We start from the raw sequence: 18,844 nt of genomic DNA, 5'->3' as shown, positions 1-18,844 counted from the left end.
TCTTGGTGACTGTGGTCCCTGCTGTTTGGGATCATTAGCGAGCTCCTCCTATGTATATCTGGGGTTAGCCCTCACCACTCTTAAGATCAGTGATGCTGCATGATAAAATCTTCCTTGGGGCCCCAGACCGAGGGAGATTGACAGTTATGTTATCTGTCTTCCACTTGCGAATATTTCCACCAACAGTTGTCACTTTCTCACCAGGCTGCTTGCTGATGGTCATGTAGCCGATTCCACCTTTATGAAGGTCAACAACCTTTTCTCCGGTGTCCTTAGACGTTTCTATGGTATTTCCAGTGGTGATAAGGTTGAAGATGTAGACAGGTTAGTGACCCAAGAATACTGTTTAACAAAGTAATGCCATTAAATGACAATGATGGCTTGGTATCTGTTAATACTTAATTAAGTACTACTTGTGTTGTGTTAGTGCACCTGTACTTGACTTAATTTCTTGCTGGCTTGTAGGGGATCAAATAGTTATTTCCCTAGATAAATGACAAATTGGTTTGTAACTGTTACATAATGATTTTTTTCTTGCTTGTTTTGTTAATAATCTATCTTTTGCTGTTTAAATAAACATTCCAGTGAAATTACAGACTTCTCATTTGTTTATTAATGGACTAACTTAAGAATTCAGCAGGGCGTCAAATAATTATTTCCTTCACTGTACCTGGAGCATTTTGGGGGGTTAAGGGCCTTGCTCGTGGACCCAAATGACATGTGACCATTCTTCCAATCTTCCAATCACAGGCTCAGAGGCCTAACACACTAAGCCACACATTGCCTCCCATTGTCACTATTGTACACATCCCCTGATACCTCATCAGGAAGCAACGTGCATACACATCTATGAACCTTCTAAATATTAAATACCTTCATCAGTCAGAGACACACGTGAGTTAGAGATGAATACATAAAAAATTAATGGGTGCTTAATCAGAATAATCAGAAATTTTTCACCAAAAAAATCATTCACTGTAAAAAGCACACTTCTGGTTTACAGTGGAATTTGTAAACTGCAACCTACGGGTGAGAGCGTCTCCTTGAAATAAAAAAAAAAAAATCCACATCTTTGTGGGCACTCTTATCACTGACTGACTGAACTCTGCCACTGAAGATATAAATACTTTGCGGTCCAGCCTGGTGACACGCACACTGCGGTCAGGGAGCAGAACAGTCAGACATCTCAGAAGCTGATTCCCTGTCGAAAGTCCAACAAGACATGCCATCATTTCCACTTACTGTTTGTACCAGCCCCTTCCTGAAGGATTATTCACCCAGATGAAGCTCATTCCATTGCATAAATACAGAAAAGATGTCTGCTGGTGCATCTTTTATAGCAGTGTCATTGGGGACCCATAGACAGTCTATGTTTTGCTCCCTCTCATCTATCTATATGTAAAATGTCTGGCAAGGAACTGGGAGGGAGCAAAACGTGGACAGTCTGGGGGTCCCTGAGGACCGGGGTAGGAAACATCATTTACTGTATAGATTTGCATGTTTTTATTCCCATTCTTAAGTGTATGTGTTCATTGTTCCAAATGTCTGTGGTTGTGCTAGGTATATCATATTTTCTGAGCTAAAGTGTTGTCTGTGTGTGTGCTAGGTATATCATATTTTCTGAGCTAAAGTGTTGTCTGTGTGTGTGCTAGGTATATCATATTTTCTGAGCTAAAATGTTCTGTGTGTGTGCTAGGTATATCATATTTTCTGAGCTAAAGTGTTGCCTGTGTGTGTGCTAGGTATATCATATTTTCTGAGCTAAAATATTCTGTGTGTGTGCTAGGTATATCATATTTTCTGAGCTAAAGTGTTGCCTGTGTGTGTGCTAGCTATATCATATTTTCTGAGCTAAAATGTTCTGTGTGTGTGCTAGGTATATCATATTTTCTGAGCTAAAATGTTCTGTGTGTGTGCTAGGTATATCATATTTTCTAAACTAAAGTGTTCCGTGTGTGTGCTAGGTATATCATATTTTCTGAGCTAAAATGTTCTGTGTGTGTGTGCTAGGTATATCATATTTTCTGAGCTAAAATGTTCTGTGTGTGTGTGTGTTTATTTGTGAACTTAATACGATGAAAGCCTGTCAGTTGAATGAGGAATATTTTGCATGTGTGTTTGTCTGCACTGACTGATTCCAATGGGCGCTTAATGCTGCTACAATTCACTGAGTGCCACATGTGCTATGCCCATGTACACTTGGGGGTTTGTATGTTGCATGTACTGACCACATGGGCTTCCACTGTCTCCTGGCAGCAAGGTGAGGTATTTAGTCTTGGCAGACAGACAGGATCTTCCTCTTGCTGGAAAGCTTCCAAACACTGGGCTTTGAAGAGAGACAAAAACAGCCCATGGATGGTTTAAGAATAACTCCTGTCATAAGTATGCACTAAAAATATTCTCTTTTCCCCGTGAAAGATGTTAACATGTCATGGGGGCGATTTCTACTGGAATGCACCTTTCAGCATGAACATCCAGACAGGGACAGGCCACAAGAATAAGATTAAGACCCCAAGGGTAAATGCAGGGGGAGTGGGACTGAACAGGGAAAGATGTATTGACTCAGAAAAAGATGGATGCAAGCAGAATGGTCACGGAGCATATCGATCATGACCCCCCCAAACCTTCCTGAGTGAAGAATGTGTTTCTATTCATACTTACTTTCCATTGAGAACATTTCTGCCTTGCCAGTTATAAACATGGGTTTGGTGTCTGTATAGTTTTATTTTGCACAGTTATGTTTGTTAAAATAAAATGTTTTCTTACCATTGCAACCAAAAATAAATAATTTAAACCAGTAGGGAACATAAGTAAAACGAATTACTGACATTATGTTATTAAACTATCCCATCTACTGTGTCCCCTGCCACATGCCCTCAGCATTCTGGGATAGGCTTCAGGCCCATCTCAACCTCTGCAGTGGCATTCCGGGTGTCTCCTGTCCTTTAATTCCCTTGCTGAGGCTCCAGGATCTCTGTGACACTGCCATTTTATGGAAAACGGAAGGATGGTTAATTTCACCATTTACTACTAAGAGACTTTACATCAATATGCACTAGACTTTAGTACAGACATAAACTATTGAATATGAAACATTGTTCTTTTCTGGCAAATATTAAGGAGAATAAAGATCTAGGTCAGGGGTAGGGAACCTGATCCATGGAGAGCCGGTGTGGGTTTTTGGGATGGCCTCTCAATCAGCCAATAACAGTGGATTCCAAGGACTGGAGTTGAAAATCACTGCTTTATTATTGGCTGACTGAGAGGTCATCCCAAAAACCCACACCCATACCGGCTCTCCATGGATCAGGTTCCCTACCTCTGATCTAGGTGCACCTCATTTATAAGGACAGTCAAGAGTCAAGGGGAATTCTCATAGCCTTATTATGGAGCTGCGTCTTGACCTTGAGTCTATTGCAGTGTTACCCAATGGCTGCAAAGGATTCATTCACTCTGGCCATCAGACAGCAAACAGCCAATCAGAGGTAGCCAATTTAGCCACAACAAACCCTGTGTCACTCTTTATTTAAAGGCATACTGTACTGAATCTAAACGTAAGCACATCCAACTGCAATAAAAGCTACTAGACACATACAACCTGATCAACATTGAGTGGAATTTCTCATCTTGCTGCTCTATGCGTCTCTTACAGAGACCATTGGCAGAGACTTTAGACTCCATAACCTGTTGCTCAAACTGTTCTCTTCTGAGGAAAACTGCTGGTACTACAGTAGCGGGAAAAGTGTATGATTTGATGTACAATTTTCCCCATGTCAGTGTATAACTGTCTGATTAAGAATGATGCCAAATTCTTTCCGTTTCTCTCTGACAGTAGGAGTTCCATGTTAACGTGTGTCAGCAATAGGAAATTCCGAAGGGATTGCTTCACCTTGATGGTACTTTTAAACCTTCTCCTTCCCAGCTGCTCTCTCCGGCCCTGAACATCAGAAGGAATGTAACCAAGGCTCTGCCATTTAAAATCACCCCCCCCCCCAGCCATCCAATCACAGGACTGGATATTGGGTGATGCAAAGGTGGAGACATAAGGGCCATCGTGGAATCACACGCCCAATCTATGGGGAAGTAAATCCACTCCAGCCGGCATTGCTACAATCGTATGAAATGCTCATTGACAAACATCGTATGGCAGCTCCCAGTTCCTGTAAGCTTCAGAAAACAAGTGCAGGCCAACAGGATCAGTGAAAGATACACATTTGTTTCAAATTCCTCATGATTTGAATAATTGCTACGAGGGAGTGCTTGGAGGCTAGTGTGCCTGGTCGTTTTTCAGTTCTTCCATGGCAGTTTGATGGCCTTCTGTTGTTTTTACTTTAGCTACTGGCTTTCAGTTATTGTCTACTCTGGAGAACGTTGAAGAGCCATGCTTCGGGAAAGGGTGTGAATCGCGATGAGGGCTCTGGCAGAGGACGGTATGGATGCATGACAACGAGAGAAAAGCCAGGCTTTGAGGGTCATATTGCCGAAAGAGAGCGGCTGCCGTGGCATCTCCAGCCTGAAGGGACCCCATGCTCAGTAGACCAGCCTATGCCATGCGTGATGGTCACACACTGCCATGGGAATAGCCAATAAGAGCACAGATTAGCAAACCCTGATCAGGTTGGGTGGGTCCTTCTGAAAGCCAGGCTAAGACTTGATGCCGCTGAGTAATATTGTGACAGTCATAATTAAATTAATCGATGAGAAAGTCCATGATTATAGGAAAGGGGTAATTTGGACGTCCCAGAGGAGGGCTAAGTCAGGTGAGGAGCTCACTAAAGTAGGTCATCAGCCCTGTAAGATAAGATCATGTAAGATTGAGTCACCCCAGGAAACACGCTCGGAATCTAATAATCAGCCCCACAGTTTGTAGCCTTTTTACGACTTAAGACCCATTATTTTTCCTTGTGTATGTTTAGCTTTCTGCTCGCACAGATTCAGCGGCCCTTTGCTCCCCCACTTTTGTTAAACCTCTACACCCATACTTAAATAAGATCCCCAGTTCCTAGTGTCACATGGCTCCATTTTGCGACATCCTAGATATTTTCCTGCACCGTTAAAATCCTGGGCTGTTCCCTGCATTGCGCCCGTAGCCTCCGGGGTAGGCTTTGGACCCTCCTGCGATCCGGAACAGGATTAGCGGTTTCAGAAACTGGATGGACGGTCACACAGTTAATTAATATCAATAACAGAATTTACACACCTCAACACACAGAGTTATAACCAAACATGTGCACAAACTGGAAAAAAAAGTGCGTCATCCATATCCGAGCGTGAAGCATCACCTGCTCCCCTCTCCTTCTTCCTTTCTTACCCGCTTCTGCTTGTTGTCCTTCTTCGATGTTACATAAGGGCAGAAGAGGAAAAAAAAAAAAAACATGCATTTCTGATAAAATCCCACAATTTATGTACAGGCTACTAAAGATGGCGTTCCGTCTAGGAATTTCCATTAAAATACCTTCTGTCATCTTTTTTTCTCTTTTTTAATTATGACACTTTCATCCCTCATTCGGTTAACCCTTTCTTTGACTATTCTGCTTGCATCCATCTCTTTCTGAGTCAATACATCTCTCCCTGATCAGTCCCACTCCCCCTGCATTTAAACTTGGGGTCTTAATCTTATTCTTATTCTTATAAGTCGTTCACCCACTGGCCACTCTACATCCCTTGTACCTTCTAGAATTAACCTCAGGTCTTTGAACTCCTCCCTCATTCGATTTACATCGGAGCACCTTCAATAATATCATGGCCAAGAGGATTTTCTTTCTCTGGCCTCGTGCTAAATGCCCTTTGAATATTGAGGCTCATCATAATTAACTATTAGATTGTAATAATGAAAGAAATTCTGGGTTGATTGACTCCAATAACATAATGAACAAGCAGGCATCTTCCTCACAGGTGAGGGGAACACTCCAGCACACGAAGGGTTATCACTCCCCCCCCCCCAATTCACTTTCACTCCAACTCAGAAGGATATAAATTGAGCAGGAGTGACTCCGGCATCTCTCAGCATCACTCACGCACCTACCCCTGTCCAACGTGCTCATCCTGTCCACGAAGAGAAAGCCGAAGAGATGAAGCTCCTGCTGAACGTAGCCGCGCTGCTCTGCTGCATCCACAGGGATGATGGACACCTGCTGCATTCACTGATGGGTAAGATAACGTACCTCCAGGTCGCGCACCACCACACAAACCTGCACTGTGCACCTGGAGACTGTGCACCTGGGTGGCAGCCTTAGACAGACGTTTATGTCCCTCAGGGATGCTAGTTATCGTTCAGAAAAGAATCAAAGGACAAGCGTAACTGACTACTTTAGCTGAAATGGTTTAACACATAAATAAATAAAGTTTAAGGCATTGAATAGTTTGAGGCAATTAAATATAGTGTTTGCACATAATAATCAGGAAGTCATTATGTACAAACTTTAATCAAATTAAATAATTTCGGTGCACTGCAGGCTCAGCCATGAACTTGTTTTGAAGAATGTAATGATGAAAGTGTGGTCAGGATTCAGTAATATAGCAACACACTAGTATGATTATCTCTGGAATTAACAAAGAGATGTTTTTATATTGCACAAAGGCACGGTGCTGCTTCACGACACAATGCCAGTATAATTATGCGTAAATTATGATGTTTGAATATCTGTGCATTGAATAGAATGGCAACACGGATAGTGGACAATGTGCACTTCGCATTTGCACATTCACACGTTCTCCCTGTTTCTCCCTGCATCCGTAAGACATATGAAATGCCTGGGATCAAACCCACACTTCCTGATCATGTGACCCCTCTCCTCTACACTTCAGGCTTGCAGGGGAAGGCATTCCCCCCTGATTCCCCAGAGTCGGGGGCTCTGCTCGAGGACAGCGATGGTGAAGAGCAGGAGACGGGGAGGCAGGGGGCGGCACGCGCCCGTCGAGATGCCGAGTCGCCCTGCGGCCTGCGCACGCTGCTGCTCCGGGTGCGAGAGCTGGGCCTTGGCTACGACTCGGACGAGACGGTTCTCTTCAAGTACTGCAGCGGCACCTGCCCCTTTGTGCGGTCCAACCACGACCTGACCCTCACCAACCTCCTGCTGCGGGGAGCACTACCACCCCCCCTTCCCGGCGACAGCTGGCACAGCACCCCCTGCTGCCGACCCACCCACCACGAGGACCTCGCTTTCCTGGATAACGCCCACCGCTGGCACAAGGTGGAACAGCTATCTGCTGCGGCCTGCACCTGCGTGGGTTGAGCTAGAGACGGGGCACGGGGTATGGGGGGGGGGGGGGGGGGGGGGGCAGGGGACAGTGGGAAGGGGAAACTGCAAAAGCTTTTCCGATGGCTGACAGAAAAAAATGAGGGAGGGGCCAAAGACACATCAATGGTGACTTTAGACAGTGAGATGCTATAAAACAGAGCAATTGGGGGGTAGGGAGGTCATTGTACAAGCCTGTATAAATGTATATAAATTATTTTCTTGTTTTCAATTGGTCAGGCATTTCCCATTGCAACGTACTATTATATGTTGTCCCATTGATGTTTGCGAAATCTTGCCCTTTTCTGATCTGTGATGCATCCTTCCGCATCCTGAATAGGAAGGCTAACGCCCTCCATGTGTGACAACGGCAACCTTCTGATTACAGCACTCTGGCTTGGCTCTCAAGAGCAAATGAGCAGAGCTGGTCAACCCACTAGGCAATATAGGCGACCGCCTAGGACACCAACATCTGAAGGGGAACAGACTTGCCAGCCAATTTCACTCAGACCGGTGGGCGGGGGCGGGGGGCAGCAGTGATTTAGTTTGACCAAAGTGCCACATAGGCTAGGATCGGCACTGTCAACGAGGGTGATGTCTATGTAGTAAATTATTTATTTTTAAACTCTGTTAAATGCTACTTAATTTATTGTATTTTTTCTGTTATACATGGTCCTGTGTAATGTATTTTTTTAGTAAAGCTGGTGCACATTTCACATTTGAGTGATTATTATGAGTAAAACATAATTCTTTTTTTTTAAGAAAGGAGTCATCTGACTTTTAAAAGAACTTCCGTGTCTCACTCCATTGTCTACAAAAACCATTTTTATTTAATTCAAATAAAAAAATAAACATCAGATACAATATAATTTAAATAGAAATAATCACTAATTCAAACATATCCAACTTCTTCTTGTTCTTTAAATAGCCATTACGAATCAATAAAAGCTGTGCTGCAGTGAAATATGTCCCCATCTCTCTCGCGTCAGGTAGGAAGGTTCCGGCAAATGACTGAAATGCGGCGTTCGCGGGGTATTCTCTCCCCTAAGAAGAACGAATCCTCGTCTTTAAGCACCTCGTGTGTGAACTTGTATCTTGCCCGGTCCCTGAAATAAAATGATCACGGAAGTTTTAAACAGATAACACTCAACGAAATAACTGAACGTTACTAATCTCTCGCGCTTCGTTGCGATACTTCATGTTCGCAGATGCCTTTCTTCTCGACTTCTGGCAATGATTAGGAGCTTTCAATAATTAGGAGCTATTAAAGTATACCTGCTTGGTTGTTCTTTGATGCTCCTACACACCCTGATACTTTGCTTGGAGTACTTGTCATTACTGAGTTGACAGAATTAAAGCATCGGCTCTTTGCTTCACACTACCGGTAGGTTAAAACGGCCATAAACATTGCAGAGATTAGCAGGTTGAGCGACAAACTAGTTCCAGTGAAATACCTAGAATGATAAGTAGTCTTTATATGACTTGAGAGAAGAAAAAAAGAGGAGCTTTGCAGATTTGAATAGGTATTTTAAAACGTCGTTAATTTTATACCCGATGGGTTGCAGGAAAAGAACCTCACACCAATTCGAATGAAAAGCCCTGATGGTGTTCATGCATGCTAGATACACACTGGCTATGATGTGCTGCCATCGGCTGACTACCTGATGATGTACAGAGATCGCCTTAGCAGAAGTAAGTCCGCCCAGTGTTCCACCTTATCCTCGCTGACTAGTCGCATCACGCTGTCTGACAGCAAACTCACTCCAGCTATAGTGCTGCCGCAGAACTGAAGCGGGGAGAGGAAAGTGCGAATGTTTCATTTTAAATTTAAACCGGCAAAATTCATAAGACATGCATTTATTATGGTTTCCCCCCTTCCATCCACAGTGAAAGGGCCCGTACCTTAACGCTGTCAATGTGCGCCTTTATATATCCTTTCTGGTCAAGATCTAGGACGTGCACGGGGCCGAGCAGCTGACTGCCCTGCGGGAAAGCTGCACTCCTGATACGCTCCAGTACTGCCTCACACTCGGGGCCCCATCGCAGTCGCTCGGTTTCCCGGTAGCCGTGGATCGCCTAAATTGTTCAGGCGAAAAGCCAGTCATCTTTACTTGACAGGGGGGACGAAGGATCAGAATGAAATCCTTAAAATGTCAGTTCTGCCATGCATACTCTAAAGCAAGGTCAATACAACCAGTGGCATAAACCCCCCCAAAAGCGTTGTTACATTTAACCGGAAAACTAAGTAATAAGATACATTATTAAAACTAAGTAATAAGATACATTATTATTCATTATAAAGTTATTGCTCAGACAACCAACAAAAATGACCTTGCTTACTAAAGTGAGTGGCCGATACCTACGTCGTCCCAGTGGTCAAACTCGTATCGCTTCTTCTTGAGCCCTGGCTCCAGCTCCCTGAGCAAAGCCCTCTCCTCCTCTTCGCTAATGAAGTTCTCCCTCACCTCCACTTGCCCTCGCAGCTTCTCCAGCACCTCGGATAACGGACTGAACACCAGGCGTCTGGCGGCTGGGTTGCAGGCGGGGACTCCCCCGGCGGACCGCGGGCGCCGAGGCACCCAACTCGGGATCGGAGATGGACCCACAAACGCCTTTTCACTCAGTCGTTTACAAACTGTAAACAGCGCCCTCATATTTGCCACATAATGGTTTTATCAGTACTCTAGATATGTCAGTTAAATTACACGCGCTTATCTTTCATTCCGATGCTTACAAGCTACCCCTGCACACGGGCATCGCCATATTAACGTGTCGCAAGGCATTATGGGACGTGTCTTGTGGTCAGAAATCTCTGACGTAGCTTGTTACCTGGATAAGACATTTTGGCCTTAAAGTTCAGAAACATTATAAATACTTACAGGTCACTTTAAATAAAACATTTAAAATTCTAAATATTGGAACGATGGAATAAGCCCCAGAATCTCAACAAGCACAATAATAATTGATCCAAAATGAATGGCAAATGATGTATCCTTGACCCTGTTACGGTCATTACCATAATTCCTCAATAATTTGAACAGCTGGTGTAACAAAATAGTTTATTTCAACTGAATCTTATAGAAATATAGCCACAATCCATGTGAAAATTGTGAACACAATGTTTCTTCTTCAGAGTGAAAATGCTAAAATATTACAAAAACTATATAGACAATGTTTTCTCACAGCTTACAGATAGTCAATTCTATGCCAAGTCTCAGAGCGTCACTGTTGCCCCTCATCCTCTGCCGTGTCCTCAGGCTCCGCCCCCCACACCATAACCCTGCCCTCCATGGCAGTGAGTAGGCGGGGCTCTGAAGGGTGGAAAGAGAGTGACTGCACAGCCGCTTTCCCTACGGGCAACTTCAACGACACAGAGCCCTGAAAGGGACCAAAAGACTCAACGTCAGAGCAGGCAGACAGAATACAAACACGCCAAAGTCCAGCAGGACATACTAAGGCTGTAGAAAGGCACCAGAAGTGTCACCCTGCAGCCACGTTCCAATAAACGCCCAGATCAGAAGGTTCAGGCACAGTTCTGAACTGGAGACCATTCATCTCCACAACAAACGCTAATTATTCACTAAATGCAGCGACAATCTACCTTTAAAGTATCTTTTCCCCATACATATGCACACGTCAGTCTAATAAGATGCTACAATAATAACCACAATAAATAGCAGTATTAATTGGCACAAGTCTGAACGATCCACATGACAACAAAGTTTGATATTTGATATTTGAAACAAAAATGGAGAATGAATATATATGTGACCCATCACCACGAAATGAGTCCTATGTGTGTATTTCTACCAGTGGGACTTAAGACTCATTTCGAGGTGATTGGTCACATATTGCAGGGAAAAAAAATCCGCTCTTGCTTTATACAGAATACAAAGTGAATGCTTTGTTAGAGGCAATGGAAATTCCTGTAAACTGTGATGGTACCTGCTAGTCAAATGCTCTAAGGAGCTGTAACTCTTATTCCCCGGTGTCCCTCGTGCCCCCCCACCCCCCATCCACCCGCAATGCCTCCACTGTTTCCTCTCTCACCTCCACCAAGTCCCAGAAGTAGACATAGCCGTCCTCGGAGCAGCTTAACACATGAGTGTCCTTGTGGGACAGACAGCAGTCCAGCTTGTATGAAGTATTCTTATGGCCAGTGTATCTGCACAGACACCGATGGACAAATGGATGGATGGATGGATCTTTCTTAATCCCCAAGGGGAAATTACGGTGTAAACAGCAACAACATCCAATATCCAACAGTGAAAGTAAAGACAAATCATGCAATTACAAGAAGAGATTAATATATAATATAAAACAGAGAAAGACACTCACCCAAGTGTATTTATACATGTACATATTGTACTTTCTCAAATACAAACCAGAATTCAATTAAAAGCTGGATCTCAGAGACTGGCCAAGGGGTGTGGTCGACATGAAAAGTTAAAGGCCGATCCCCAAATACAGGCCGGGGGAAAATAGGAGGGTGGGGTAAACTCCTGGGGGCTCATTTAAAGGTATTGTATGAATGGCATAGATGGGAAACATCTGTACGCACATTCATACGAAGATTTTGGAGTGTATAAAGAAACGACATAAATAAAACATTACAAATGGTCCACAGCAGTCGTGTGAACGACATCCACAGTTCAGATAGAAATGTCCATCTCATCTAATCAGTTGTGGTTCTTGGTGAAATGCACGTTAATAAATACAGAAACATCATAATTTTATCTGATAGATGACTACCATTCAGCAGTTGTTTTTATCAAGGTGAGCTGTTTATCAGTTCAGATCTTGCTTGCAGCTAAGTCTGATCATTATTAGATACTTGACTGTGCTGTTAAAAAAAGAATGTAACTCCAAAATTATTTTCTTTTTATGTTGACACCTGGGCGTATTTACAGTAAATTCCAGCATGTGACTGGTCATGTTACACAAAAGTTAAACTGACTGAGCGATTTACATGACTGTGATGAAAAGTTAACTTTTACGAATACAATTTCAGAAGCCAATTACTAGTATTGTTAACCAGCTCTTAAAATTTTAATGGCCTTGCAATACTATAATCTACTATTATATAGTTTGTTTAAAGAGAATATTTCCAATATATGTACCCAGTGTGTTTAACGGGGTTCAAACTGACACAGTAGTGGCATTTGACTCATTCATATGTACAATTTGTATTAGCTAGGTAATGCAGTAAGAGAGTAAATCAGAAATAAAGGCCTGCTTCCAACAAAAGCCAGCCTCAAATAGAGGCCTGCCTCTAATACAAACCTGCCTCAAATTAAGGGCTATTACTTCTGCGGCTTAGGTAAATAAAGGCTATTTGAGGAAATACGGTAATAAAAATTTATGATCTGAAAGAGGCTGAATATGGACCATATTTAAGATAAGTAATGCCCCAGTCTAGCGAGGAAGAGAAGGTAATGTTTGTAAGCAATGCACCCAGCAAAACATCCTGTGAATGGCTACTCACTCTCTCAGCATCTCCCCCGTGGACTTGTCCAGCAGCCTGACTGTGGAGTCCAGGCTGGAGCTGAGGGTACACTGACCGTCTTGGCTGAAGCACACGCAGGTGATGGGGCCTGTTAGAAGGAGAGTGAGAGACACTGCAGGTAAGGCCCCGGGGCGACCCGTCACGAGGTTACTGAAGGTCACAGACACTCAGGCTAGGATAGACAACGGAGCACGGGAATCATGCACTGACTGTTGATGAAGTCCACGTGCAGCTGCCCCATCCGAAGGTCATAGCGTCTCACTCGGCCATCCACTGAGCTGAAATATGGTCAAGACATTATCACTGCTCTGTATTTTTCTACGTAAAAAAGTGCCAAATGAAACAGGAATTAAATGTACACACGTTGTGGTTCTCAACTCCCTCTGACATCATTATAAATTTTGCACTTGTAAGTACTACGGTTTAGGCTCAGCATAGTAGATATTATTACGAAACAGAAATAAGCCGATGACTATGAATGTAGATGGTGAATGAAGTTGTGGCTTTTTGTATCTCCAATGGCAGGAGCTCAGACAGCCTTGGTACCAACCCAGACAGCAGCTCATACTCCGACACTGTAACACTGCTCACGCCGTCTCGGGCCTCATCCAGAACCTGGATCGGCTCGGGCCTCCTGGATCGCGTGTCCCAGCACCTCAATGAGCCATCTATAGAGCCTTGAAAGAGTAGAGAATGGGGCGGTCGATTCCAGCGTACGGTCAGCATGCGTGGCAGGATGTGGACGAGGTCAACTTACCGGACACAATGACCGTCGCCTCCTCGTTGAACCGCACGCAGTTCACTTTCTACACAAGAAAAGCAGCACACAGTGCGTTTAGTGTTACAGGCAGAGATACCGGATTCATTCAAAACGGATTACGGTTCAGGTGTAACCCAAAGACTCTCACCCCAGCATGCCCTCTCAGTTTTCGGGAAACCTGTCCCGATGCCACGTCCCATAGGATCACCGTCTTGTCTGAGCTACAGGAGCAGATGTGGCTGTTGTCGAAAGAACTGAATAACAGGGAAAGAAAGCAGACTGTGATGTAAAGATACCATGTGCCCATTTCAGTGAGAGTCTTCGTTTACTGAGCTCTGGATCAGGAATCTGTGCGTGGTGAAAGTCAGCACTCACCCGTCAGCATCCAGCACCTCGTATCCATGCCCGCTGTAGGTCTTCAGCAAAGTTCCTCGGTTCACACTCCAGAGCCGAAGGGTCTTGTCGCCGCCACAAGACAAAATGTAGTTGCCATCAGCTGAGTGCAAGCGAGACAAAGGCATCAAAAACCAGTTCCTAGCCATTAATATTCACCAGATGAACATAGGCAATGGTACAAAAGCTTCTCACCGTTGAAACGAACCGCTCTGATTGCTCCCTGCTGACAGTCCACCGTGCGGAGCAAGTGATGGGGAAGCTGTGGCGCCTGTGGCCGGGGTAGAGGGAACGCCATGATCCCGAAATTCCAGCAATGACGGACAACGCCGATCAACTGAGTGAGGACAGCTGTACGACTATTACAATGTGTTACCTCTGCAACTTCATCTAATAGCTGGCTTGCAGGCTGTTTGTATAAGTCTATAACTGTGCATTGCTAGTTAGTTACCTTGTACGATACATTGGAAAGCAGACTGTTTATTATTGTCTAAGGTACCCGCGAAACTGCAATAGAAACACTTTATTACGAGTAACATGAGATATAAATTACGAGTAATATGAATCGGTTAAACATTGGTGCATGTAGCACCAAACGTAAGGCAAACCGGAAATGTATTCAGGGCCAATCGTGCATTCCGGGATCGATGTCGAAACCTTTTTCAAAATAAATGTTTTAATTAATAAAGCCAAATAACAATCGCTATCATCTTTAATGACACAATTAAGACATTTGATCACGATTTTTTTTTACTAATTCTAATGAGAGAAAACATGGATTACTATAAAGATGCATGATAGACTTTTTTCATTTTTTGATACTTTATTTTACTAGCAAACGTTCTCAGAGCTTTTATTTTGAAATGTTGGATTCGACGTTCTGGTCACCGGAAGTGGCGAACCGGAACAGCCACTCTAGTCCGACTTTCTTCGCAGTCGTTCTCAACCGGAGGCTGGAAGATGTCTTCGAACAGTATGTCGGACCCACGGAGACAAAACAAAATCCTCCGGTGCGTAGCGTGAAGTTATATTACATTGACAGAATCTTTCAAGGCAGGTGCTGAGGTTTACCATAAGGAGATCAAGGCGAAATAAGACGATTACGTTACGCCTTAGGTAGCTCGCCGCTGTGTAAAACCTATACGATATAGACGCCCTATTTAAAAGTGTTCATTTGATTGTTAATGTTGTTTTTAAAAATGCATTTATATATTTCACTGATCTTAACTAAATGAGCGACAGTGTGTTAGGCTGTTAATTCTTCAATGCGGAGTTTCTCCGTGTATTCACTATCTCGCCTTTGCTTCTCCACCATCCACCCCCCTTTGCCTGATTTGATCTCCACCGTCCTCTGACTTCAGGTACAAGCCTCCGAGTTCAGACTCTAACCCCGCCATGGAGGACCCCACCCCGGACTACATGAACCTGCTCGGCATGATCTTCAGCATGTGCGGCCTGATGCTGAAGGTGGCTCCACGCTGCTTCGGCCGCTTATGTCGTTTTCTGATCGTAAGCGCTGTCCGCCGCTAACGTGTATTTGTCTTCCTCCAGCTGAAGTGGTGTGCGTGGATCGCGGTCTACTGCTCCTTCATCAGCTTCGCTAACTCCCGCAGCTCCGAGGACACCAAACAAATGATGAGTAGTTTCATGTGAGTCTGACTCCGCTGACGCACTGTCTGCCGTTTAAGCACGTTGCGTTCCTTATGCTCCACTATAGTGTCCGTAATGTACAAGTAAGTGTTATGAGAACTTGATAAAGACAGATGCATGACAGATTAGCTTTTTCACATCTGTTGGATTCTCCTCATAATTGTTTAAGCAGGCGCCCGTTTGCTATGGTGTCGACATTATGATCAAAATAAGATTTTTGCCCTTCACATGATATTTAAAATGTAGTGTACATCATTATGTCAGTTTTTTTTTGTTTTCCTCAATCACAACATTTTGCCTCAGACACATTTGTTTCTTGCTGACAGATTGTCAATCCCTAGGATTAAGTTTAACATCATTACCCACTACTCCACTGTGTTGATCTACAGTTAAGCTTTTTTTTTGTGACTATGTGTGCCTTGTGACGTAGTGGTATCCTGTCCTTTGTGTTCCCCTACCTTGTGCCCAGTGATTCCTGAGAAAATTCTCCATGGTCACCTAGATAACGGGTTGGGATGTCGAAAGTGTCGATTATTATTAGATCTCTTCTGCCCCCCCCGTTTTCTTTCAGTTTTTGACGCGACTCTGTGCTCCTATAAGATGACCCTTCATGAGCACTTATGCCCCGTGGCTGCCTGTCCCGGTAACCCCCTGTATGCTCGACTGCCCCCCCTCCCAGGTTATCTATCTCTGCAGTGGTGATGTCATATCTTCAGAACCCTCAGCCAATGTCGCCTCCATGGTAACTGATGGCCGAACCCGCAGAGGGTCTCCAGAAGCTGATGTGCTGGACTTGCATGTAGGGAACATGATGGAGTGACGACCTACCGGCCTCCCGATCGGTGGACTGGGGAAGGAGGAAGGAAGTTGGGTGTCAGGAACAGGAAAAGGGGACACGGATGCAGTTGTCCAATAACATTTTCTCTGTTCTGTTGTGCAAACTGTATTTTGTTTGTTTTACCCTGCAATATAATAAACTCGAAGTCAAATTTATCAAATTTTCAAGTAATTTGCTTATTACTTGCTTTTTGTAATACATAGTTTTTGACTTTATCCTCAAGTTGAAGCTCTGTCTCATTTAGCGGTAAGATTAAGTCGAATGTCCCCATTTGAGGAATGGATTGTTAATGCCTTGGCCTCACACTTCAGGCATGTCTCCGAACTCGTCCATTGTGTGTCCGTATGTGACGTCCTCTCCATCACAGCAGTCAGTATTTAACATTTGTTCAGTGTCCATGATTAATGGAAAAGACTACAGCTCAGGAGCTACTGAAAGCAGAGTCGACTGCCGGATGTTTCGCTGACACTGATAAACTACAGTGTATTTTGTACTCTCAGGATTCCAAAACCATTTTATAATTCAGGATGAATGGAACTCGCACTGACATCCATACGACAGAACAGTGCTATTGAATAGAACAGATATGTAGATATTCATTGTAGGGGACAATAACGATCCCTGCTGTGTATATTAATCTTTTCTATGAATTTTACTTGTAAACTGAATTTTTACAACACCACATCGTTTCAAAGCCCCCACTGAGCAAGCCAGAGGCAGCAGTGGCAAGGAAAAACTCCCTAGAAGGAAGAAACTTTGGGAGGTAGAGACCCTGGAAGTTGCATGAATGTGGACTATCGGGGGGTCCCTGAGGACAGAGATGGGAAATGGTGTGAAGTGTTCTAAAATTGTCGATGGTGTGTTTAATTCACCTACGCGCAACATTGCATTGATCTTAAGACATCTTGCTGCTAGTATGGGTTAGCATGTCCTACATATCAGATTTCCATACTGTATGTGGCTGTAACTTGGCAGTATTTTAGCGTGGATTTATAGGAATATGAAAGCCCATTTGGTATGTGTACTGGTTGTATCATGTATTGGTTGTATTATTAAATGTTGGGTTAGTCATGTTTTTGTTGTGTGTCAGTAAGCAAAACCTGTCCAGCTGTGATTTCAAGTTCGCGAACGGTGTCATCGGGAAACACGGTGACTCATAAGCGTTTATCAAATACGATTGAATGAATTACCTTTTGCTCACACTAGAGGGCGCCAAGAGCCCACAGTTGAATGAATCTGGGTTCAGTTCACAATGCAGCTGCTACTTGTACTGTATGTAAAAACGCATGTAAAGGCCTTCTTAAATCTTTTTTTTCTATTCAAAATAAACATCTGGGAATCAAGGAATAAAATAAGCTGTGAGATGTGATTATAAGTATCGCTTTCTCTGCCTCATTACTCCATCTTTAGTCCCAAAAAAAACATTTTTTGTATTCCTCTTCACATTTATCAGGGCTGTTTTTCTTTTTTGTCAGGCAGAAATTCTTGCATAGAGAATCAGCAAATGCAGAGAGCAAAGAGCGAAAAATAACGAAGTGCTGACGCTTATTTTCCTCTTTCAGGGTGCCTGAAGTAAAAGTTGCGTCCTGGCTGCAGTACGACGCATGACTAGAATAATATTCAAAACTTTAGTCAGCTCTCCATGGACAAAAAAACAGCTCAAGGTAATCAAACACAGAAAAAGATGTAAAACAAAGGCTGCTGGGATTTGCACAGGGAGCCTTTCATCTTTACGCCCGTCTTCATAAGTCATTGATGTAGGAAATATTTACCTTTAGGTAAAAGTTTCAAATATAACTGATGTAAGCTGCAGAGATTTGTCTTTCTCAGTGTTTTCTAACATACACTCAAGCTGTGGTGTGCATTCCTGCTGCCTCCCGATAGTAACACTTCTGATAAACACTAAGAAAAAGAATGTTTGATTGATTTTTTTAACGTGCTTTTTTGTTGTTTTGTATTTCCTTTTCCTCGAATCTGGCAGGGAGGTTGGAGGGAGCAAAAACGCGGACTGGCTGGGGGGTCACCGAGGACCCGATTGGGAAACGCGACAGTGGTTTATGCTATATAAGACAACTATTTTTCACCTACACCACCAGTCAAATGTTTCTGCATTCACTGAGTTTCTACATTTGCATGTTACTCACTTATGATTTACTAAAAATACACTCAGTATTCTTTGCTCAGAAATAAATTTACAGTATGATCACCATCTGAGTAACTTTATTAGCAAGAAAATGTCATATCTTTGATTCATCGAAGCCTCCTCTAGCAGTTATAACTCGAGACATTCTTTTCTACAAGGGACATTAAATACTGCTCTGTTTCATGGGATGAAACAGTTAACTAGTGCATTTAAAGTTAAAGGACAGCCTAGAATTCGACTCTGCCATCATCACACAACCAGTTACTAGGATGTCAGATGTGCACTGTTACACACTCTGTCCATGTTATAAAGGAAA

General features: G+C 43.5%; 4 protein-coding genes across 4 annotated transcripts; 2 read left to right on the top strand and 2 right to left on the bottom strand.

The window, feature by feature from the left end:
* The first annotated feature begins 6,071 nt into the window (after positions 1-6,071).
* On the top strand, positions 6,072-7,235 carry LOC125743108 (persephin). Its single transcript, XM_049015784.1, has 2 exons — positions 6,072-6,150; positions 6,808-7,235. The coding sequence occupies exons 1-2, from the start codon at positions 6,072-6,074 to the stop codon at positions 7,233-7,235; spliced, it is 507 nt and encodes a 168-aa protein (XP_048871741.1).
* An 810-nt stretch (positions 7,236-8,045) lies between these two features.
* alkbh7 (alkB homolog 7) lies at positions 8,046-10,180 on the bottom strand. The gene is made up of 4 exons (XM_049015782.1): positions 9,602-10,180; positions 9,141-9,314; positions 8,900-9,024; positions 8,046-8,344 (listed from the first exon to the last, which is right to left on the bottom strand). Exons 1-4 carry the CDS (start codon positions 9,890-9,892, stop codon positions 8,224-8,226), a joined length of 711 nt encoding a protein of 236 aa, XP_048871739.1. The 5' UTR covers positions 9,893-10,180; the 3' UTR covers positions 8,046-8,223.
* A 100-nt stretch (positions 10,181-10,280) lies between these two features.
* On the bottom strand, positions 10,281-14,514 carry wdr83 (WD repeat domain containing 83). Its single transcript, XM_049015779.1, has 9 exons — positions 14,093-14,514; positions 13,880-14,000; positions 13,653-13,758; positions 13,502-13,550; positions 13,295-13,421; positions 12,955-13,022; positions 12,724-12,832; positions 11,289-11,403; positions 10,281-10,616 (listed from the first exon to the last, which is right to left on the bottom strand). The coding sequence occupies exons 1-9, from the start codon at positions 14,193-14,195 to the stop codon at positions 10,461-10,463; spliced, it is 954 nt and encodes a 317-aa protein (XP_048871736.1). The 5' UTR covers positions 14,196-14,514; the 3' UTR covers positions 10,281-10,460.
* A 295-nt stretch (positions 14,515-14,809) lies between these two features.
* wdr83os (WD repeat domain 83 opposite strand) lies at positions 14,810-16,545 on the top strand. Its single transcript, XM_049015783.1, has 4 exons — positions 14,810-14,907; positions 15,259-15,364; positions 15,449-15,546; positions 16,227-16,545. Exons 1-4 carry the CDS (start codon positions 14,858-14,860, stop codon positions 16,291-16,293), a joined length of 321 nt encoding a protein of 106 aa, XP_048871740.1. The 5' UTR covers positions 14,810-14,857; the 3' UTR covers positions 16,294-16,545.
* The last annotated feature ends 2,299 nt before the right edge of the window (positions 16,546-18,844 follow it).

The sequence above is a fragment of the Brienomyrus brachyistius genome, chromosome 5 (assembly GCF_023856365.1).
Source record: "Brienomyrus brachyistius isolate T26 chromosome 5, BBRACH_0.4, whole genome shotgun sequence".
NCBI lineage: Eukaryota > Metazoa > Chordata > Actinopteri > Osteoglossiformes > Mormyridae > Brienomyrus > Brienomyrus brachyistius.
The sequence above is the reverse complement of the archived record's forward strand: the minus strand, read 5'-3'. Positions and strand labels throughout refer to the sequence as shown.